The 24,148-nt window shown below is 38.1% G+C and overlaps 3 protein-coding genes and 1 pseudogene across 3 annotated transcripts; 2 read left to right on the top strand and 2 right to left on the bottom strand.

The window, feature by feature from the left end:
- Positions 1–30: 30 nt before the first annotated feature.
- On the bottom strand, positions 31–15,549 carry LOC110050222 (DNA mismatch repair protein Mlh1-like). Its single transcript, XM_020756119.2, has 5 exons — positions 14,370–15,549; positions 13,358–13,493; positions 9,840–10,021; positions 6,763–7,328; positions 31–5,932 (listed from the first exon to the last, which is right to left on the bottom strand). Exons 1-5 carry the CDS (start codon positions 15,532–15,534, stop codon positions 5,633–5,635), a joined length of 2,349 nt encoding a protein of 782 aa, XP_020611778.2. The 5' UTR covers positions 15,535–15,549; the 3' UTR covers positions 31–5,632.
- Positions 946–2,820, top strand: LOC110058422 (uncharacterized). Its single transcript, XM_089282706.1, has 2 exons — positions 946–1,779; positions 2,323–2,820. Exons 1-2 carry the CDS (start codon positions 946–948, stop codon positions 2,818–2,820), a joined length of 1,332 nt encoding a protein of 443 aa, XP_089138832.1.
- Positions 7,562–9,300, bottom strand: LOC149118219 (uncharacterized; annotated as a pseudogene).
- A 17-nt stretch (positions 15,550–15,566) lies between the features above and the next one.
- Positions 15,567–23,773, top strand: LOC110050230 (isocitrate dehydrogenase [NAD] subunit beta, mitochondrial-like). Its single transcript, XM_020756131.2, has 13 exons — positions 15,567–15,663; positions 16,690–16,841; positions 18,098–18,139; positions 18,253–18,329; positions 18,714–18,777; positions 19,370–19,432; positions 20,222–20,291; positions 20,423–20,556; positions 20,742–20,844; positions 21,289–21,435; positions 22,520–22,614; positions 22,911–22,971; positions 23,437–23,773. Exons 1-13 carry the CDS (start codon positions 15,601–15,603, stop codon positions 23,512–23,514), a joined length of 1,149 nt encoding a protein of 382 aa, XP_020611790.1. The 5' UTR covers positions 15,567–15,600; the 3' UTR covers positions 23,515–23,773.
- The last annotated feature ends 375 nt before the right edge of the window (positions 23,774–24,148 follow it).

The raw sequence follows: 24,148 nt of genomic DNA, 5'->3' as shown, positions 1-24,148 counted from the left end.
TAATCAAATAAAGCCAGAGATCACGGAAAATCAGCTGTGATTGACGGTGATTTAATTGACGATAATCGAACGTAAACTGAAATATAATGTAATGAATAAACTAATTACTAGATAATAGAAGATTACAAGATGACAAGAGTCACGAAACAATAATAGCGAGCATTCCAATCATAACTGCGATATGACAATACTTCCAGTCAAACTTCTCAGTAAAGATACAATTAAAATCATCAGTGATCCCAAGCAGATACGCATACTGCTAACTGTCCTAATACAATAAATGACAATACTTTAAAAACTTGAAAGCAATAAAATAGCACGATGTGATAAAAACGTGCTTGCGTGAGCGCCTCTGAAAGCGATGTGGGAATTTACTAGCAAAGAAAGGACTTAACTGAATTACCAGAGATTCTTATAGGAAAGTTGCTAAATAGAAACCTAAGCTAGGGGGAGTGTGAACTATAAAGATCTATCGCTAAAAACAAGATGAAAGAAAAACTTTGAAAACTGGGGCTCTGCCACGTGTTGGACTAGTACAATAGGCTGTTGTATAAAAAAACCGAGACTAAAGGTACTTAAGGTTAAAAAACGTCAAAACTTGAAACTTATACTAAAAAGCAAGCATAGAAAATAGTTTGTACTTACACATCGGTTCCCGCTTGCACTCTAAATAGTCAAGGGTAGCTTAAAACTTAATTTACTTGAAAACACGTACTGTGCACGCACGATAACTGAAACTTGAACTACTGGCGGGAATATGTCGCTAACACTATCTATATACGTCCACGTGTAAAAACGGATGACGTAATTGCTAAGCAACAAATTGGCGAATCAGAAAGAGTTAAGATTACTCACTTAATTAGAGAAGCCTCGATATAGTGTTCATTACAACATTTGTTCGAAGCAACATCGTTGCCTGGTTGTGCCAGCTATGGCCTCAAACATATGGCAAATCAAGAGAAAGAAGCGCATCCCTCAGCAGCTCAGTTTATTATGCATGATTTCTATGTGGATGATGGATTGACTAACGTTGAATCCGCACAGCAAGCTAAAGACCTCATCCAAGGAGCTCGTGAGATTTGTGAGAAGGGCGGACTTCGTCTTCACAAGTTTGTTTCAAACAATTGTAAAAATCTCGAATCAGTACCAAAGAGTGAAAGAGCAGTTGACGTAATCTTGAATCTACCATCCAAGCAACTTCCAATAGAGAGTGTGCTTGGTGTTCAGTGGTCAGTGGGGTTAGACTGCTTCAAATTCTCCATTATCCTGAAGGATCAGCCCTTGACTAGAAGAGGAGTGTTGGTGACCGTAGCTTCCGTTTATGATCCCCTTGGATTCCTGGCGCCATTGGTCTTAAGAGCAAAGAAGATATTGCAAGAAATATGCAACGGGGGTGTCAATTGGGACGAGCCTCTGCCTGAAGAAGTTCGGCCAAGGTGGGAGCGTTGGAAATGTGACCTTCCACGTCTGAATGAGTTGCAAATTCCAAGATGTTTTGAGCCGAAGATGCTAAATGGAAAGAAAATCTATGAATTACACAGTTTTGCTGACGCAAGCACGTCTGGATACGGACAATGCTCCTATCTAAGAGTTAAGGATGAAGACGAAAATGTGCATGTCTCGTTAGTAATGGGAAAGTCTTGCGTCGCTCCGATGAAGATTACTATGATACCAAGATTGGAGCTTACTGCTGCAGTTTTTTCAGCGAAGGTTGCTGTGATGGTTCAAGAAGAATTAAATTACGCTAATCTGAAGCAGTACTTTTGGACTGATTCCAAGGTAGTACTGGCTACATAAACAATGACACCAAATAATTCCACACGTTGGTTGCCAACAGAGTACAAGTAATCAAGTCTAACACTGACACCAAAGAATGGCGATACATCAATACCAAGAACAATCCAGCGGATCACGCCTCCAGAGGTTTAATGCAGAAGAACTAATGAAATCCAATTGGTTCAGTGGACCTGCATTTCTATGGGAGAAAGAAATCCCATTTAGCAAAGAAGAGATTCCTAACATTCAAATTGCGTGGCTACGGTCAAGGAACCCTCCAGCCTCATCGATTGCATATCAAGATTTTCCAGCTGGACCAAGGCAGTGGGAGTGGTTTCATACCTTAAGAGACCTTTCAAGAAGAACAAGCCAAAGACAGTCGCCACAACAGTACCTGAATGACAAGATGCTGAAAGGCACATCTTCAAAGAGATACAATGCAGAACTTTCAAGAATGAAATTGCAAGTTTAAGACACAAGGAACAGAATGCCAAGATTTCAAGGCAAAGTTCCCTGCCAAAGTTGGACCCTTTCATTGATGAACAGGGACTGATAAGAGTTGGTGGAAGGCTGGAGAATTCTACCTTACCTTTTGAAGTTAAACACCGAATAGTCCTACCAAGGAGTTCTCAAGTAACTGATCTGATCATTGATCACTTTCACAAGAAGGTCAAGCATCAGGGGAAAGGAATGACCATGAACGAAATTTGTTCCAATGGATTATGGATACTGGGTCTTAATGCCGCAGTAGCCTTGTACATTTATAAATGTGTACAATGTAGACGTCAGAGACAACCAACAGAAGGCCAAAAGATGGCAAATCTTCCCGAAGATAGAGTGGAGTCATCCCTGCCCTTTACATACTGTGGAATGGATTGCTTTGGACCATTCACGATTAAGGAAGGAAGAGAGTTAAAGAGATATGCAGTGATATTTACTTGCATGAGTTCCCGAGCAGTGCACATAGAGCAATTAGACATGACAACTGATGCCTTCATCAACGCTTTGAGATACTTTACTGCAATTCGAGGACCCATCCAGTAGCTAAGATCCGACCAAGGCTCCAATTTTGTAGGAGCAAGGAATGAACTCGCAAACGCCACTAAGGAGCTGGACAACGACAGGATTCAAACCTATTTGACGACCAATCGCTGCGAATTTGTCAAGAATGTTCCCTGTTCCAGTCACTGGGGAGGAGTATGGGAAAGACAGATTAGGACTACAAGAAGCATCCTTAATACCATCCTTAACGATTAAAAGGGAAGACTTGACACATCTTCACTTCGCACTTTCTTGTATGAAGTCATGGCCATAGTCAACAGTCGACCATTGACCTGCCAGTGCCTGAACGACCCGAAGAGTTTAGAGCCTTTAACTCCGAATCATCTGCTAACAATGAAGAATAAGACACTTCTTCCATCTCCCGGCAAGTTCGTTAAAGAAGAAGTGTACGTTCGAAAGCGATGGCGACAAGTTCAGTTTCTGGCGGAGCAGTTCTGGAGTAGGTAGCGAAATGAGTACCTCATCAATCTAAGCTCGAGACAGAAATGGTTCATGCCAAAGAGGAATCTCACGATAGGAGACGTCGTTATTGTGCAAGATGAAGTTCCAAGAAACAAGTGACCTCTTGGTATGGTCATGGAGATTTCAATGAATCAGGAAGGTCTCGTTTGTGCAGTAAAGGTCAAGTTGGGATCCAGAAACCCCCAGAAGGGAAGCAGTTCCAAATGCTCCATTGTCGAGCGACCCATACAGAAAGTTGTTCTCCTTATGGAAGGTGTGGACTAAAAGAAGATTTAATGTCATATTTGGAAAGCTTTAAAGTATTATGTGAAATTATTCATGATTTGCTATTTCTCCTTTTAAAAATCATCAATAATTTGGTGGGATTTATATTGTAGCTACAGCAGTTAAGTTGTGCGTGCGCGATGTACGACACTTGAAGTGATGCGCGCTTCTGCAACAAATTTGCATGCAACATTGCACAAGTTTTCAACAGGTTTCTAATTTAAGCTGTTTTACGTGCAATTACTATACTTTGTAGCCTTGAGAGTACTATTTTTTAGTCATTGGAAGTTTATTTGAACGTGTATTCAGTTATTTTAGGCTTTTTCACACGTGTTTGTTTTGCATGTACGCTACCCTTTTTCCTAGGTCTTTTAGTAAGTTCTTCTAGTAAGTTCTGTGGTGTCGTGAAGGCAGACGCGTAGCGCCGTGACACCCAACTAGCATTATAAAAGAGTAATTTTTTCCTTAGCAAGATCAGTTGACGCAAGATCTGTTAATTCACCACAAGTTAACAAGTTTCTCCAAGTTTATCATTGTTCTGGTGATCAAGGCAGCACCAAGGTCATTATTTTTTACGCCATTTTAGTTTATGTAAGCGGTTTGTATCTTAAGTCGTTTAAGTTCAGTTTCATTGCTTGTGAATTGTAAATTTAAGTCTTAAGGTTTTAGATAAAGTCAAGTTGTATACAACATTGTTTTACCGTTACTGTAAATCGATCTTAAGTTTTCTCCTTTCACTTTTGTAACTTTCCAAGCATTTGAAATGTATCTATATCCTGTTACATGTATTTTCCCAAGCTAATGATTAGTTTATTTGTATCTTTTATTTTAGTTCTCACGGTGTTTATAGAGTTTTTAAAGAATTTTAATAAACAGCAGTTTGTGAACCGATGTTTAACCAAATCACTGGAGCAATAGACTTCACTAATCAAACTCTACAAAGTGTGGCTGCAGAGCAGAAGCATCTCTCATGGCACACAAAATGGGGGCCCTGAATGGATAATATACTACTTTGGCTGCTCCCCTTGATCCATCACTGTGCAGACTACAAACCAGAGCCTAGTTGTTCAAAGGTCCGATAAAACAGTCCCTACATAAATCTCTATCAAGTGGGTGAGTGTTGGCAAAACAAACTGGACAGCGATTTTGTGATTTATCTGGCCTATAAAATTATCCAACCTTTGAACAACTGAAGCCAGCATGCTATTGGTGGAAAACCCAACACTTACCACCTCAACTTGGTTCAGACAAACTACAATAAGAAGTCTGTGTTGGGTGGCATCACCACAACTACAAGACACTAAAGAAGTTATGGTATAACCATTGGGAAATTGCTTGCTTATCTCTGATAACAATACATAATCATACCTTGATCTGGAAAAATGTTCTACTTGAATGTCCACAGAGATTTATAAAGAATGCAAGGTAAAGGTGGTAAGAATCAATCTCCAGCATTTGTTTAGCACTTCTGCTTTGATGGATCAGTAATATTTCTTTTTCATTTGATGCTGCAATAGTGGCATTAAGAAATGCCCAAACATTGGTGAACAAGCTATGATAATTTTCTTGGCATTGCAAGTTACCATGGCAACAGCAAAACGTTTAAGAAATACACGCAGTTATTAATATAACTCGAAAATGAGTTTGGTGACAACCATTTTTTATTACCCAATATTGTAATCAGCACATCAAGATTCAACTTTTCATAAAGTTTACTAAAATATGGGGGTAAGTTCAGAGCCATCTTAAGTTCCGTATGTACAATTTTTTGAAACTTGGCAAAAAAATTGTATTTTAACATGCTTATTGTAATATTTGAATAAAGATAGGGGTCATTAGACTCATTTTTGAGTTGTAAGCACTTAACGCTAAAATTAAGATGATTTTAAATGGGTTATAATGTTGGTATGGTAACCATTTTGCATCACAAAAATGACTCAAATTTGTTTCCCAATGAATGGGCATTTGTTTGATATCACTTTTAACAGGCATTAAGTGAAAAAGAGTTGAAGTACTGATCCAACCGTTGTGAGCTGCTTTAAGGGTTTGGATTTCCATCTTTAAAAAGTCAACATCTTTCAAACACTTTGTACAAGTCAGGCAAGTTTGCTATCTGAAGCAGAGTTCCATCCTCAGAGAAGCGACCAGGAGGCACAAGTCCAGTGCGAAAAGCAGGAAACAAAACATGCTCCACTGTCCACTGCCACGAGCAACTTGATGATGATGATGACTTAACAACGTTTGCCTCCTCACTGTCGTCTTTAGGTTCGTTGTCATTATTTTGAAAAGGATCTGGTTTTAATGCATAAAACCTGCTGCATTCCTGTGCAAAGGTCTGGAAACATCCCTCTTCAGTTTCCCAATCTACCTAGATAGTGGACAATTTTAAATCAATTGACCCACAATTGACATCTCAATTGACACTCATTGGACATCTCGATTGATACTCAGTCAACATTTGATCAACACTCAATTGACATTGGATCGACACTCGATTGACACTCGATCAACAGTTGGTCAATAGTCAGCTCAGTGTCAACTGACTTGTATGCATCATTCGAAAAAAAGCTGACTCTCGACTGACTGCCGACCAAGATGTCTGTCAAGAGTCAATCGATTGTCGAGCGAGTGTCAACTGAGGTGTCGATGGAGTTTTGATCGAGTATTAATTGAGTGTCAATTGAGGGTCAAACATGGGTATCCATCGAGGGTATCGATCCAGCTGCTGATTGACACTCGACCGTGGATGCCTTTAGAACATAATTATGATCCTCAGAGACTCTGGATTTAATTTTCAAATTTCTCACACTTGTGGCATACCCAGCTTATTAAAATCTCCTTTATTTTGTCAAGCGTCATGATATACCCTCTCAATATACTCATTTCTGTCATCAAACAGCGATACACACTACTTAGAAAAAAGTCTGGAGTTAAACCTATTACATTATTTACACAAGTTGTATGCCATGTTTACTGAGGTACAGGAGGCCATATATCAAGTCAGATGCATTTTTTTCACAGCATCTTATGTCGTTGATTTAACTCTTAGCTCTCTCTCAACACTCACTTTGATTCTGCTCCAACTGATGTTACATTCATTTGGTGACTAGTTTGTCGCAGTTTTATTCATTTGAAAGCCACTCAACAAACTGTTAGGCAAGAAGCAATTAATATGCAAAGTGTTTACTGATAGCTTACCTCTGTTGCAAGACGAAGAATAAACATTGGCAGCCCATTGAGATTTGGTACATAGCCATCCAGCAGAAGTGGCAATGTCAGCAAATTACCCTCACTATCAATTTCTAATGAAAAATAATCCAGCAACATGGCTCTCTTCTCCTTTAATAACTTAACAATGTAAGTTGCCAGTTCATCTTTAGGCCCATCTCCTTCCGTCCAACCACTCTCCTCACAATCTAAAGCCAACTGTGCAAGATCATAAATAGGCACTGGTTCTGACAGCCTTAGAAAATCAAAGTTGCCAAATTTGAAGAGGATGATCTGATAAAAGAGTTCTTTGCTGAGGGTTGTGATGTTGGCAAGGAACAGTTTTGTGCTGTGTTGGACAAGAGCCAGTGACTTGTTGACACAGCCAACAAATTTGTGATCCTCAAACAGCTCTTTCATCCCTTTATGCTCAGAATTGTCTATAGCTTTCCGCAGATTCAAAACACTGGTCAAACGAATTTCTCTGTAAATGTTTGAGTTGCTTGTGTTTCTTGTTGTGCTTTCAGCCTTTTCTGCCAACCTTGGCTTCTTTGAACCTGAAAATAAATCAATCAAAATATGAAATACTGTGTAATACTCTAGACTTACTCTTACCATTAATTCTCTTGAAAGATGGAAAACCCCTTGATGTTTTGTTGTTTTGCCCAAATTTTCTTTTCATTTCAAGTGTATTGCAGCTTGAATATATCATGTACAACAAAATAACCTTTTTTGTCTAATCACAAAAAATAACAGTAAGTATTGATCATCTAGTACATGTAAGCAATTACTTTGATGTGTACATCCATGCTATAAACAATGAAATATTGGGTCTTGATGTCTATTTGCAATTGTTTTCTATGGCAATTCAAATGAAGAATTCATTTCTTACCTAAAAGCACAACATTCTCATAACTAACTATCAAACACTATGGCCAAGTGATGATTAGGAGTAAACTAACAAGATACTGGAAAGAAAGAGGAAATACCCACTACTTGCTATTTTCATGTTAATAATTAATTCTTACATTATATGATAATAAAATTATTATAATCCCTACATTTTGTTCCAAGGAGACATGATATTTGCCGACACATGTAACTCTTCTTATAAGTAGTTTTTTTGAAAAACATTTCAGAGTAAAAACTAGCAGTAAAAAACGATGTTTCGATCTCTCTGAGATCATTTTCAAGTTGAAGAAAAAACGAATGAAATAATGGGCCCTTAAAATAATAAAATACTGTTAAAAAAAACCTACATAAATAACTTTGCACGGATTGAATCTGACTGTTTGTTCAAGGTTGGCTTAAGCTCCTTTATAAAGAGCATTTTGTAGATCAGGCAGTCGAATTTACTTTGGCACTTTCTCAAGATCTTAAAATCATGATATATGTCACTTGGGACTATTCCATGCTGCTCTTTGATGTGATTCCGGATTGAAGACGATCCTTTGTGTTCCTCAACACATTGATAGAGGTGTCGGAACGTGTACCCGACATAGTTTCCGTTCCCAGGAAAGGAAGTTTACTGTGTTCGCCAAGTTCCATGCTTCAGCTTTTTCGGTGTCAGGCATTATGCTCAATGTGTCATCCACATAGCGTGTGTAGAACTCAGGTAACTTGCCTTGGTCCTGAAGTCGATCTTCAATACTGCACATAAATACGTTGGCCATTAGGGGTCCAAGTGGCAAACCCATGGCAACACCATCGGTTTGTTCTTACAAACTCCCCTCGAACTGAAAAAGCTGGTTCTTGGTGGCAATATTTAGCAACTCTACCAAGTCTGATTTTGTAATGTTGAGATTATGCTGTTTATTGAACCAGTCGTCCTTAAATGCCTTTTCAGCTAGAATTTGTATCATCTCATCAACAGGGACATTGGTAAAGAGCGAAGTTACGTCATATGAAACAAGGATACTGTGATCGTCAACTTCCATGTCATGGAGAGAATCCACGAAATTAAAAACATCACTGATGGTGTGGTCATTGACTGATAGAGGTTTGAGCTTTTTGTCAAGCCATTTTGCCAACTGGTAATTATAATTATGTCCCGGTTGCCGAGAGTATCAGCTGCATTGCTAGTTGTCGCTTGTGGGTTTTTGGCAAGCCATAAAGATGGGCTAGTCTCGAGCCATTCTGGACAACTGTGCCAGCAACTGCCTTGAGCAATATTCTTTCTACAGTGGCAGTTAACTCCTTTTCTTTCTACAAAAGCGGATGGAAATGCTTGAGTGGTCTTCCTCTCACTTTGGGTCTTTCAGCACACACTGGTCTAAACTTGGCTTCGTTGTTTATTGATGACTCTTTCAGTAGGCGCACATAATCTGACTTGTCCATGACAACCACACCTGATCCCTTATCCAGCTTCGTAATAACAATTTCATTCTTCTTTTTCAATTGGCCAATTGCTCTTAGCATTGCTCTTGGTGGTGCGGGGGTCTTTCGATCAATGTAATTCAAAGCAATCGAACGTAATGATGTAGCTGCCAATTCTTTATTTCTTCGCTCAACCCCGGTTCTAATTTCCAGAAAGCCTTTTCAAAAGCAGCTTTGATTTCCTTGGATGACACTCGCTGTGGAAGAGCAAAGTCAAGACCGCGACTTAGTGCCAATTTTTGGAAGAAGGAAAGCTTGTAGGATGAAATGTTCTTAATATGTTCATCGATATCAGTATCATGTTTGTACAGGAGCCTCGAAATCTTCTTGGTGTGGCCATTCATTGATTGTCGGTACTGTTCCTTACATAGAGTGACGATCGTTTTTAGGATGTCAGATGTCAAACAGTCAGACTCAATTCATGCAAAGTTATTTATATAGGTTTTTTTATAGTATTTTATTATTTTAACCCTTACATTTTAGAGCTTGTATTTACATATTTTATCGTTTGACATTCTCACGCCCTAATTTGTACTTATATATGTATATTTCATTCGTTTTTTCTTCAACTTGAAAATGATCTCAGAGAGATCGAAACATCGTTTTTTACCGCTAGTTTTTATTTTGACATGTAACTCTTGCCCAGAAAAGCCTTAGATATCACTACTTTATTAGTTTATACATGTTAGTACCTGATGGCTGGTCAGAGAAGTCCTCGTCTTCAGTGCCAGATGACTTCTGTGAGTGGGAGGCTAACTTTTTCCCTTCAGCAGGGTTGACAATGGTTGAAGAGGGATGCTCAGGGACAGTAAGTTCCCTGGGGGTTGTATTGCTGACCTCTAGTTTATTGGTACTACGGGATAGCTGCGACACACTAAAAAAATAACAGATACGCAATATTACAGATATTTGTTATAAAGCTTAAGTTACTTTATTGTGACAACCACTAAACTTCAGTAAAGTCTTATTCTGTTGCATTTTTGCACTTTCTGGACTATTTATCAATGATGTAATGGGAAAATAATGTAAACAAAGTTGACGTATGTATTATATTGCACGTAGATCTATATTGTAGCCTGATCATGATTTCTGTAAGTAGTGTTGGCTGACACTGTCAACTGACTGTACTGGTCAATTCTAAGTGCATTGTTTGACCAACATTCGATCGATATTTGGCTCCTACTGTATATTGTCTGATTATGCTGGTCAAGTGTTGGTCAGGTATCATCAAATGTCAGTCAAACGTTCTCAACTGACACTGGACCAATATCTTACTCTTTGAGGATTTATATATGAAGAAGCTAGTCATAAAAGGGGATAAGTGACGATTTTGGTTGCTTTTCTTTTTTCTTGCTCCAAATTAGCTGAATTTTTGCATGTGGTCTTCAATGTAATAGAAAAACGTGTTCCTGTATTTTTGCCGCTGGTTTTTGCTTCGCTTTATAAAGATGCTGCTAGGAAAACCGAGTGGTTTTTTGCATACGCAATATCCTAAAAACGAAGCAAAGTTTAGCAGAAAAACTACGGGACATTGCTAAACATACCTAAACAAAACTCTATGCGAAATTTGGAGCGTTTTCGACAAAGTTCACTTTTGATTAAAATACCTAACGCCCTTTTCCTGCTGAGGCTGCAAATAAACAAAGCCAGGCCTTTGTTATGATAAACAGAGCCGATCCTTTGTTATAATAACCAAGCCAAGCCTTTGTTATAAGTCGAAGTCTCACCTCGGTTTATCATAACAAAGGATCGGCCCGCCGCGACCATAGGGACTTTGATCTCACTTAGAAAGCAGCAAAATGTCAATTTCACGCAACGTATAAGCTCAAAAATGTTAATTTTAGGTCAAAAAAGGTTTAAATGTTGATTTCACGTTAACATGTGACGACAAGGAGGTTGATTTCACTTAGAAACAAGCAAAATGTCAATTTCACGCAACGCATAAGCTTAATGATGTTGATTTCAGGTCTAAATAGGTTAAAATGTTGATTTCACGTTAACGCGTGACAGCAAGGAGGTTGATTTCTCTTAGAAACCAGCAAAATGTCAATTCCACGCAACGTATAAGCTCAAAAATGTTGATTTTAGGTCAAAAAAGGTTTAAATGTTGATTTCACGTTAACGCGTGATGGCAAGGATGTTGGTTTCACTTAGAAACCAGCAAAATGTCAATTTCACGCAGCGCATAAGCTCAATGATGTTGATTTCAGGTCTAAATAGGTTAAAATGTTGATTTCGCGTTAACGCGTGACGGCAAGGATGTTGGTTTCACTTAGAAACCAGCAAAATGTCAATTTCCCGTAGCGCATAAGCTCAATGATGTTGATTTCAGGTCTAAATAGGTTAAAATGTTGATTTCGCATTAACGCGTGACGGCAAGGATGTTGGTTTCACTTAGAAAACAGCAAAATGTCAAATCACGTAGCGCATAAGCTCAATGATGTTGATTTCAGGTCTAAATAGGTTAAAATGTTGATTTGACGTTAACGCGTGACGGCAAGGAGGTTGATTTCTCTTAGAAACTAGCAAAATGTCAATTCCACGCAATGTATAAGCTCAAAAATGTTGATTTTAGGTCAAAAGAGGTTTAAATGTTGATTTCACATTGACGTGTGACGGCAAGGATGTTGGTTTCACTTAGAAACCAGCAAAATGTCAATTTTACGCAGCGCATAAGCTCAATGATGTTGATTTCAAGTCTAAATAGGTTAAAATGTTGATTTGACGTTAACGCGTGACGGCAAGGATGTTGGTTTCACTTAGAAAAAAGCAAAATGGTAGGAGCCCATGATGGGCTCCTGAAAATGGTAATTTCACGCAACGTATAAGCTCAAAAGTGCTGATTTCAGGTCAAAAAAAGGTGTAAATAAAAATAAAATGAAACAAATAAACATTTCAATAAGCACTTTTCCAAATACGGCAACGTCTTCAATGGCTAAAAAATCACGAGATAAAACATAGTTTTCAACAAACACGATCGTAGCTTTATGTCACGCACCGCCATAACTTCCAAGTTGAAAATGCGCTGGTACCTCTTATGCCTGATGAGGATAACAACTTTGGTGGCTGTTTAGTTTTGGATTTAAGAATTTGATGACTCCACGTGAAAACGCTCTATAAATAGGGCTGACAGATTAACAGATTAACTCTTCTGCGCAACGTACGGGTCTCCATACATCTGCATGTCCCCTGATCCCAGAAGCTCAAAACACTACAAATCATGCCGATTTGAAATAAAATCAACGCAAACTGGATCACAGATCTGTTACAATCGATCGCCACTTGCTGGCCATTATTATGTTTAAATCTAGTTACCAGTTCGAGAAACGTCCGCAGAACGTAATCGCAATGCATGCTGGGAAGGCTCTTTACACCTCGTGCGCGGGAAAACATGGCGGTCGATACAAGACAAATTTTATAAGTCTAAAACCAGTTCTCGCTTTCCAAACTTTGACACTAGCAACGCTTGGCAAATGGGCCACAACTCACCAGAGGGTATTTTTCTTGGGCAAGAACTGCTCTTGGACTTTGCTACCTGGCTCGACCTGACTTCGAACGCCGATAACACGATTATGGTATATCAGCTGCCTTCGAAGTTTCAGAACACATTTTGATTCTTTAAAATGTGCTGATGACTTACGGATTTATCGAGGCTTTATGATGCCTCTCAACCACCAGGTGGGCATACCAGGTACCTTAAAACAATGCTTAAGATATTTGTTGACAGAGCTCTAATGCGGCACATCTCTTTTTTGTTTGATGGCATTTCGTTTGACGCTCAATTGATTCACGTGTTGTGTTCACGTCACAATAACTGGTGTAAACAATCCGTTCCCAGATTTCTGCTCTATATGCTGTGGGATTTGGTTTTGACTTCATATACTATAAACAGTCTGCCTGTTTGCTGTTCAACAAATAAACTCCTAAAGACATGGCTAGGAAAAGCCAAGTTTTTTGCCTACGTTTTAACTCAAAAACAAAGCAAAAACCAGCAACAAAAATACAGAATCACGTTTTTCTATTACATTGAAGACCACATGCAAAAATTCAGCTAATTTGGAGCAAGAAAAACGAAAAGCAACCAAAATCGTCACTTATCTCCTTTTATGACTAGCTTCTTCATATGGTGATGCAGCATCAGACAATAGTCTTGGTGAGCTATTGGTCACCAAATATATATATAAACCTGTCTAAAGGGCAGCCTTTGTACCTGTTAGATGCATTTGCCACATCTGCATGATCGTTTGGAGGCAGGAATGCATGAAGTGTCTGTTCTCTACTGTCTGTTCTCACCATCTGATGTGCATACACTTTAGTACTGCTTGATTTCCCTTCATCAGATGTTACTAGACATGAAGATAATGAATGATCCATTTCTATGTGAGCTTGTTTGAGTACAAATGAGGCTTTTGGGATAAAGTAATTTGAGGAAGAGGCTTCCTCAAACATGAAAAGCAATAAGTTATCTTGCCATTCAAAAAGAGCTATGTCATTTTGCTCTCACTAGCAGGCTCATTTTGTTACTTTATTGGAACAGAGTCCTGATGGTTTGTGTACTAGGATCAAGATTGAGGGACCTTTGTTCGAGAGCTAGCTGAGGTTGTTGCATTGTTCTCAACTTGCCAAGACACTCACACTTAACCCTAACAGTGTCTCTCGCCATCCAGGAGTCTAAATGGGTATAGGCAAGTTGCTAAGTTAACCTGAAAAAATACTGAGGAGTAATTTACAACCAACTAACATCCTATATAAGGCGGACAGAAATACACCATGTCACTTCACAGACACTAAGATATATGGGTTATTGACTAAGTCCAATCTCCAGCCATCTTGACCAAACAGGCTTGGTCAATAAAGGACTTATGTGGAAAAAGAACACTATTTAGTTTTCTCATGGGACATATTTGGTAATTCCAAGCGGGCAAGAGATCCCCATCTTGCCCACTCGGGTGTCACAGCACAAGATTCAGTTCATTTTGTCCGCTCAAGGAGCCAGCTACATAGTAAATATGGTTTGCTGACCAAGAATGAGGTCAAGATGGCTGGATATTGGCTAAGTTGTCCATAGTGACTGAGCAAGCTTGGTCAGTAAAGGAATTCTTGTGGGACACAGTGGGTAATCCTAAGGGGATATGATCAGGTAGCCAATCAAAGCCCAGGATTTGGTTCATCTTGTCAACTTGCAAGATACTGAATCAAAAGTCAGTTATGGTGCTACCAACCTGCAGAGGTATCAGTCACTGCAACACCAGGAAGAAGGGTTTGAGTGAAGTATGTTCTTGAAGAATTAGCCCCCAATAACTTCTCCTCGAATGCCTTTTGAATGGCCTCAATGATGGAATCTTCATGCAAGAAATGAACTTCATGTTTAGTGGGGTGCACATTGACGTCAACATTACTGGGTGCGATTTCAAGTGACAAGTACACAAATGGATGACTGTTCTTCGGAATGTAAGCTTCATATAATGATTCTATAGATTTCCTCATTGAGGAGGAATCAACAAGCCGGTGATTTATAAACAGCAAAAACTGTAACTTTTTTACAGAATAATTTGCATTTGAAATATAACCGTGCATTTTGAATGCATATCTCTGGTTGTCGCAGCTCACTTCCAGCAACTCCCTTGCAACTGTTGTGCCATAAATCGCACGAATATTGTCCAAAATCGAGGCACCACTGGCTGTTCTCACATCCGCCATGTTCTCCCCCTGCTTCTTCAAAGTGAATGCAACCCCAGAATTATGAATGGCGTACTTGCTTACCACATCAGCAATTTTCGCGAACTCTTCGCCAGGGCTTTTTAGCGCTTTTCTTCTAGTTGAAACGTTGTAAAATAAGTCTTCTACGGTTATCTGCGTTCCTTTATTGCCAGCACAAGGCTTAGGGTCGGCAGATAAACCGGGCCGAGGTGGAACAAGTTTGCCATCAGAAAAGGACGCTTTGTAAGCACAGTTTGATTCTGCTGTTCTTGTAGTGATCGCTACATGAGCTACGTGACTTATGCTTGCCAGGGCTTCTCCTCGGAAGCCATAAGTTGCTATCGAACTTAGATCTTCAAATTTCGTGAGCTTGCTCGTAGTAAAACGCTCGCAAACAATGGCCATGTCATCTTTTCTAATTCCGCACCCGTTGTCTTGTATCTGCAGAAGTTTCAAGCCTCCAGATTTCACTGTCACCGTTATAGATGAAGCCTTTGCATCAAGCGAGTTCTCTATCATTTCTTTAAGCGCATTTGCAGGTCTTTGGATCACTTCTCCAGCCGCAATGCGGTTAACGACAGCTTCGTCCAGCTTCTTTATGGTGGGAATGGCCGCCATCTTGAAAACACGTTCCGCGAATCTTCCGCGAATATTTTCCCGCGCAAAATACAATGAACACCTAAGCATTTCTGCCAGCGGATGTTATTATTGTTATGTAAAAACACTGGAATTCTACGGCACTGAACTTACAAAATGGCGGCCATTAAGGTTTCACCATCCCTCGGCCGGTTTTCGTTGTTGAAGCAAAGTTTTCAGGTAATTTACAGCTCTGATAACTATTTTAGTTTTCTTAGGTTTATTTAGTATAGATGAAAATCACATTCATACCCAGAAAGCTTCATTTCATCACGTATGGAACCATTGGAATGACTGAAATGGACAACAGCAACAAACAAAATTTTGTTGACTGTGAGAGCAACTCCATTGTACATATTGGAGAAAGCAACCGATTTTACAATGGAGTTCTTCATTTTAGAACCGGTGCAAATATGGTATGAGATTAATTATTGGGTTTGTTTGGAAATTCATTGTAAAAATTTCTGCAAAACCCTAGCTTCCCTTAGATGACAAAAGTTATGCAAAAACTTGTTAGGAAGCTGCAATCTCTTTTGATCAAGCATTGTATACAACTTGTAAATATACTAATTTTTAAATTATTTTTAGGTTTGGTTATTAATTTGTAGGCAGGTGTCGTCTAGTAGTTGAGGGTTATCCTTCTGACACATTAATAAAGTTATTATTATTGTTATTATATTTATTAGTTATGTACAGTCAGGGGTATCATTAAGGGCCAGGCATCAGGCAAATTGGCAGGCTGTGAGATAATTTTTTATGATTTTCAGCACTGTGCACTGCAGTATTGAAGTCGATCATGATTTGAGTGTAATCTGAGGTGGATTCTTTTGTAATTTTGTTGCTTGCAGTGTTACACCATAATGTTCAGGGCTAACTTGTTTTATACTCATTCAAGAGACATTAGTCAAGGTATAGTACCCCAATGGCTAATGTGCTGAACTGTGGATCGAGCGGCCTGACTCTGGGTTTCAGTCCAGGCTGGGGTCACTGCATTGTGTTGTTGGGCAAGACACTTTACTTTCACAGTGTCTGTCTCCATCCAGATGTATACGGTACCAGTAAATGGGTACCAGTGAATCTATTACTGGTTAATCAGGTCCAGCTGTATGAACCACTTGTCCCAATGTAGGCTTTACCTTACCAGACGCCCTATCAATCTTGGCTGCAAATATTAATTTTCCTTTTTTTTTTTTTTTCATGAATCAGCTTTTGCCAGCTACCTTTGGAAAGTCCAGATCATTTGGCATTGCCTCAAAGAGTGAGGCACTAGCACAGTCTAAAGGGAAATACTTGGTAACACTTATTCCAGGAGATGGAGTTGGACCCGAGCTTGTCCACAGTGTGAAAAGAGTCTTCAGGTACATGTAACACACAAATTGTATACCAGTAAATTTAATCCTTAACTGTTAATCTCATGAAATCAACCATTTTAATTCTAGGTACATCCTTTGGGATGTGGACAAAACGTGGGGTAGGCCATGGCCTAGACCAGGTACCCTGTGGCCCACCCTATGGCCTACCGGTGGTCAGATTTTTAACAGCATAACAGAGTTGAATGAGTAAGGTGGCATAAAATTATATGCCTGGTGATTTCTTGTATCCCTCTAATAGGGGTATACTAAAAAGTCACTAACTAACTCTATCTTTAGGGGTTAAAAACACAGTTTTGGTTCCTCTTAGGGTGTTTAGCCTCAAAAAAGGTCCACAGCGGGAGCTTTTGCGAAATATGACAGGAGATAATGTCTCCCTTAGGGGAGGGAAAAAATTCAAACCATGCCCGCAAAACAGGATCTTGGTACCTCTTAGGGTTCTTTCAAAAATTTCCAACCAGCACCCCCATCTTTTTTATAATTGGGAGTCCCCCCAGGCCCTTCCACTCCCTCTTAACATGCCGTTATGGTTGATTGCTTGGCTGGGGAAGCTAGACGTCGAGGACAATGAGAAATAGGATGCGTCAAGGTTGAGTGCTGTAAGGTTTGCATTGTTTCATTCCCTCTGATGTTGAGAATCTTGTTAATGATTTTTTAGTATACCCCCATTTGAGGGATATAATTTTATCCCACCTTCCTTGTTCGACTCTTACTGATGTTTTGTTTATGTTTTTAAAAATCTGACCACCAGTAGGCCACAGGGTAGGCCATGGCCTACCCCACGTTTTGTCCACACCCTCCTTTGGGCTTATCAAATTTACATTCAAATGTAAATACATGTAACCTAGTAGCACTCTCTTTAAAAATCATAGTTTTTACATGTAGATAGCAGTAAGAATTACTGAGATATTGCATAGCAAGCTGTAGGTATCTTAAATTGGCTGCTAGGATGTTTAGTATAAAGTAGATGACAAAGATTGAATCAACTAGATGCTTCAAATTCACATTCTGGCAGCATTTTTAGAGGTTTGGAGCAATACTTGGTGATACCATTTTATTTTTTTAGTGGTGTGCAAAATAGTTTATAGAATGCTAAATGCTGTATGATCATTCAAATTAAAGCCATTGGGCAGAACTGTAGATCTATGTGTAGATTTATTATCAATATCTGAGTTTTTTCACGCTTAGAGGTAAACAAAAACTACATCTCCATGTTATCACTACTTCTGCTTCTTTCTGTTTAGTGCTGCTGGAGCACCTGTTGACTGGGATGAAATTCCAATTAGGTAAGATAGTGATTAAATATTGATTCAATATTGATTCTGCTTTCCAATATGCTAGAGAACCAATACTTGTCTTTATAGTATTGATTACTATTGATGGTATTTGTTAATTTTAGTGATATGAGCTATGGCAGCAGATATACCCTGGATGATGTAGTACAATCAATGAAGAAAACTGGTGTAGGGTTGAAAGGTAAGACATATTAATCATCGCATTTTCTGAATCTTGAAGAGGTCTTTTCCCATGTGTTAAAATAGCACATGATAATTATATTATTATTTAGTAATGAAAGGTGGTGACTCATGATTCTTAAAAAGTGTTATTTTTTAAAGAATCACAAATCATAAGTTTTCATTTTGTGTTGTAGACTATGTACATCTTTCGGCATTTAATAACATGCCAACAACAACAACATATTTTATTCATACCAAAAAAAAGGAAAGAAGAATACAAGTTACTTGAATCTGTTATCACATCACTTGTAGCACATCTTAATAGTTTTGGCTATCAAGATCGTAAATATTGACAATGTTATTTAATGTGAGTTGATAATCTATGACTTCATATTTCCTCCAGGGGCATTGACTACACCATCAAGCATCACCAGTCAAGATCACTTGTCTCTCAATCAAAAAATGAAGTAAGTGCTGAATTGATAGTAAAAATGTAGTGTCTTTATTGAGTCAAAGTGACCTAGAGACCCTGGAGCTGTAACCTCTAGTGACAACATGTACATGTAGAAGCATTTCATCCACAGTCATCGATGAGGATGCTAGTCCATCACAGAGTATACCCTCCGGCAATAATTGTAATCAGGATTCAAGTTATGGCTGGGATCATTGCGGTGTGTTTTTGTGCAACATTCTTTAATTTCACAGTGCCTCCCTCCACCCAGGTGTAAAATTTATACAACTGGGTGGAGAGAGACAACAAAAACCATAGCCCGAAGAATCTTGCACAAAAACACACTGCAATGACTCCAGCCATAACTTGAATCTCCCCGATTACTATAAGTCTAGGTCATCCCACCTTCCATACTGAACTTGCGCTTGTGCACTTATTTTGTTGATTGTGCTTCTTGAAATCTTTCTTTACAAACTGAAAATAATGTCTGGGACATTCATGTGCTTCTAAATGATACTGATTGACAACCAAGAGATGACTGTCTTTTGGATAGCCTTATATACTTTTTTAATTGATTTGCCTGAATCCTTTGATCATTTCATTCACAGAACTGAACTTGACTTGTTCGCAAATGTTGTTCACTGCAAAAGCCTCCCAGGTTTTAGTACCAGGTAAACCCTTCAACTTATAGATAACAGTCTGTGACCTAGGAACTAGAAAAAAATTATAAATAACATGACTGTAGTATATGTAAGTAATTACCTGAAGACTACCTCATATGTTTGGGAAAGAGGAAAGTTTGTCTTGTGAACTATTGATAAAAAATTCTCTGCAATTAGACCAGGCACACCAATAGTTTCAGGAGGGCATCTTTTTGCTTGTTGGCTTTGAAAATGTCAAAAAATGTGAGCCATTCTCATTTACACTGTATTTCTTCTTGGACACTGGTAAATGTATTTCTGCAAGCCAGATAGATTTTAAATAAATACAAAACAGAATGTTCACTTTTGACATATATCTATTATAATTATAACTTCTTGCATTTGACTTCGTTGATAACTGTATTTAAAAATATTACATATTACGTACTTAATAAATTGCATGAACAGGCAGTTGAAAAGAATTTTTATAAGAGCAAAAGATCAGAGTTCCCATTAAGGCGCAGGTGTACATCTTATAGCACAAAAAATGAAAAGGATGCACAGGTTTTTGGCAAAGTGAGTCCTTGGGACACAGGAAAAAAGAACAACCAAAAGAACCCCCAACTCTTTGGAATGGGTCCCAAGGACCCTTAACTATCAAAACTAGTAAAAACTCTGAAAAGACTCATTTGTCTGAGAGGTAACTCCTTTCCCCAAATCCAGTAAGAAACATATTCCTGGTAACAATTGTCTTGATTATGTTATAATTTATTTCCTGTGGTCTTTTATAAATTTTGTTCCTTTTTTTGTGTTTGTTAGGCATAGCAATGTAGATATGATAATCATCAGAGAACAAACAGAAGGTGAATATACCAGTCTGGAGCATGAGGTATGGCTCTCGATATTCTTCTTACAGCCAGGCATCAAAGCATAATATGGTTGAACAAAATTAAACACTGACTCGGCAGAAGTATATTCACCTATGAGTGTTTTATTGGGTGTGTTGTTCTTTTTCCACAGAGTGTACCAGGAGTTGTAGAAATGATTAAGGTTATTACCAAGAAGAAATCAGAGAGAATTGCCAAGTTTGCATTTGATTATGCAACCAAGCACAAAAGACAGAAAGTCACTGCTGTTCACAAGGCAAACATCATGTAGGTTGTTACATGTATAAATACTTCACAAAAAATATAGGTCAACAAAGAAATAAAAACAAAATGGATTGTGTGCACTTTGATGCTTACCATCCCATAAATAATATGGATATTGTACAGGTTTGGTATATTTTTCATCTAATTAATACATTATTTAATTCCATCATTATATTTTCCATCAACAGGAAGCAAGGTGATGGGCTGTTTTTAAAAACCTGTGAACAAGTTTCTGAACTCTACCCAAAGATCAAGTTTGAAGGAATGATAGTGGACAACACCTGTATGCAGGTATTAAGTGGCCATGTCACAAGGCTTACATGTTACAAAGATTCAATGTCCTTTGCATGTAATACCAATGAGCTGTTTAGTTTGTCAGCAAAGTCTTACCTTTGGGTATCATTCAAGTGAACGTAGCTACCTTTGCTGTGATGTGGTTAGTTTATAGTAATTGTTTGTCCTACTTTTCCCCTGAAATGACAGAGGCCATAGGACTGCTTATTCATAAAGAGTAAGAATTGACTCACCAATTGTACAAAAAAGGCCAGAAAGCATGTCAAGTATAACCTAATTGAAAGTTTGGGTAGTTTGAGAGTTTCCAAGTGTTTTTTTCTTGTGTTTGACTACCTTAAACATGGCAGAGGGGTCACTAAGCTTGAATGCAGGCTTTGCCTTGCCTAGTGTACTATCCATAAGCAGTAACCTAACTTGTTGTTGCCTCTCCATGATTGATAGCTTGTTGCCAAACCACACCAGTTTGATGTGATGGTGCTACCAAACTTGTATGGCAGTATTGTGGACAATGTTGGAGCAGCCTTAGTTGGTGGAGCTGGTGTTGTGCCTGGAAAAAGTCTCGGAAGCAACTTTGCCATATTTGAGCCAGTTAGTATTTGTTGTCTTAACTGTCAGATGAATGTTGTTTAATAAACATCTGGGCCTGGTTGTTCAAAACACCTTTTTACAGTTAATTCCAGGATAGGCACAGTTTTATTTGAAGCTACAGATAGTGATTTCCATAAAATATTGTAAATGTTTGTCTCTTACTGATCTTAATCTTATGCTGACACTTATCTGAAGGCAAAATCCACAAACTAAAAATTTGCACAAAATAACACACTCTAGTCTTGAAGTGTAAGAACAGGTGGAAAAATGTCTTTCAAATTATGCATCTTGCAAAAGTTATAGTCAAATATCTCAGGGTTTGTCATGTCAAATGTTTACCAACATTGTCTCTGAGTCTTGATTTCTTTTCCAAAGCTAATTAAAAGAAGTCTTGGATTTGCTGAAAATATATCTAATCACTCAGTTTCATTGTTACACGAAGTCTCAAATTTATTGTTTGTTATCCCTTTTAGGCCTAAAAACCTTTGAATAACTTTTAATCCTTGATTTATATTAAATGGCTTCAGGATATTTGATTCCTGAATTTTAATGTGTGGGTAACAAATATACAGTAAGTTTTGTAAATCTGGGTAAAACATCAAGCTTCTTTCCTTGAGGTTCAGAATCGCTAGTGATTATAGTCAGAATATAATTATTCACACTGACCACTTGTGAGCAAACCAAAGGTCATGGTGGTTGTCATTGCAAGACAGTCACACTGTAACTATTCTAACCAATATTAGTTTAAATCTACTAGTGTTCAATCACAAATGCTGTTCTCTGATTGGCTATGCTACTCACTATCTATTCTGTGATAGATAGTGAGTAGTGTAGCAGTGTGTGCTTGTTAACAAAATGATGGCCACTTTACATTTTCGAGGTATTTGTGAAGAGGATTTATATAAAGTTTTGAACAACTATTAGATGTAAAACAATCAGATTATTTGCCCTGGATTTCTATGCATGATAGTTGACTTGGTCTGTCCCCTGGTCAACTATCACCTCATCGAAATCCCGAGTTTATAGTCTAATTACTTATTATAAATATATTAGATGATGCTGTATTATCATTTCTTCATGACAGGGAGCTCGCCATACATACGCTCAGATGGCTGGGAGAAATGTTGCTAACCCCACTGCAATGATTCTAGCTGGTGTTGACATGTTGGAACATATGAAGTAATGTTTTAAATTTCAATTTTTATTTTTGTTGGAAATTATCTTTTAAAGGTATTATTAATAAAACATACTTGTTTGTCCTTAATACGAAGACATAATGTTGGAAACGCTTCAAGGGGTTTTTCTTACTTTTTTTTTACCCTTTTAACAGTTTAGTATTGTAAAAATTAGTTTTATGGTTGTTTTGTAAAAATAAATTTTGTCTGAAAAAGACTCTTAACTTGTGAAAATGAAAATGAAAGGTTCTGTTTGTAGAAGTTCACTTTCTGTTATTAACAATATGTCTTCTCTTTCAGTCTTGGATTTTATGCTAACATGATCAAAGAAGCTCTGGAGAAAACAATATCTGAGGGAAAGGTCTGTCTCTCTGCTGACTACAACTACTTTCCACCTTACTTTATAATTTGTCATTTCATTGGCATCGAATGAAACAGCAAACATCACAAAACTTTTTGCTGCAGTTTAACTGACAGTATGTAAGCACCCTGAATATCAATTTTTCCATTTTTAGTACATGGAAAAGCAAAACTCCAGCATTTTTCTTGATTGAACTTGTGCTTGAATAATTTTCTACAAAAATTTTCAACTGAGGGTTTATATTTATTAACTAGTATATTTCTTGTGAAAGAGAATTTTGATGGCAATTTATAGTTCTGAACTTGTGATTAAAATTGCTGATTAGTTACCCTGCATAACAGATAAACCCCTCTCTTTGTGCTCATTCTCACCGAGCAGAAAGAGGAAGGAGTCTCTGTCTCATAGGATCAGTGATAAATGCGACCTATTACTAACTAGAAAGTTATTTTTTTGTGTGATCTTTAGTTCTTAACGATGGACATGGGTGGCAGTACAAGTACCACAGACTTTGTTCAGGCTCTCATTCGAAATCTGTACTCATAGAAAATGTTGCAACAGTGAAAAATCTGTTGGCATATACTCAAATTAAGCTGATTACAATATATCGTGATCAAACTAGTGAAGTTGCAGTCTAGCTAACTGCAAGAAATTAAGACTATGCACAGATGCTTTGTAAAAATGTTCAGGAAAATGTAAAGCTTTCAGTTGTTAATTTTTGAGCTTCCTTGTAAATATTTAAAAATGTATTATGCAGTTACATGTACAATATTATAAAGCGATAAAAGTCAATTTAGTTTAAAAACTGGTTGTGCGAGCTTTTGTCTTTTAAGCTGACTTTAATCATTTAACTGAGAAATAATTATTGCATACTGATGACTGGTTGTTGCTTGGATACAAATAATTCGTAACCAAGGAACAACTTATCAAATACACTAGCTGAATTTCTGTAGAACTACATCTGGGCAGAAGTCTCCAAAGGCTTGAGGAAATGATAATTTCCAGTCAGAAGCTACCGTAATCTGCCTCTTATTAGCCCCTCTGTTTACGAGCCTCCCTGGTTATAGGCCAATCCACCTGTAAACCAAAAGTTACGGGGGCGCTTATAACCAAATTTTGGTTATAAGCGCCCCCCCCCCCCCCCCCCCACCAAAACTGGATGTAAGCCCCCTATAGCTTT

This window comes from Orbicella faveolata, unplaced genomic scaffold, assembly GCF_042242905.1.
Source record: "Orbicella faveolata isolate gen_17 unplaced genomic scaffold, um_ofav_v1 contig_1, whole genome shotgun sequence".
NCBI lineage: Eukaryota > Metazoa > Cnidaria > Anthozoa > Scleractinia > Merulinidae > Orbicella > Orbicella faveolata.
Note: the sequence above shows the minus strand (reverse complement) of the source record. Positions and strands in the feature narration are given on the sequence as shown.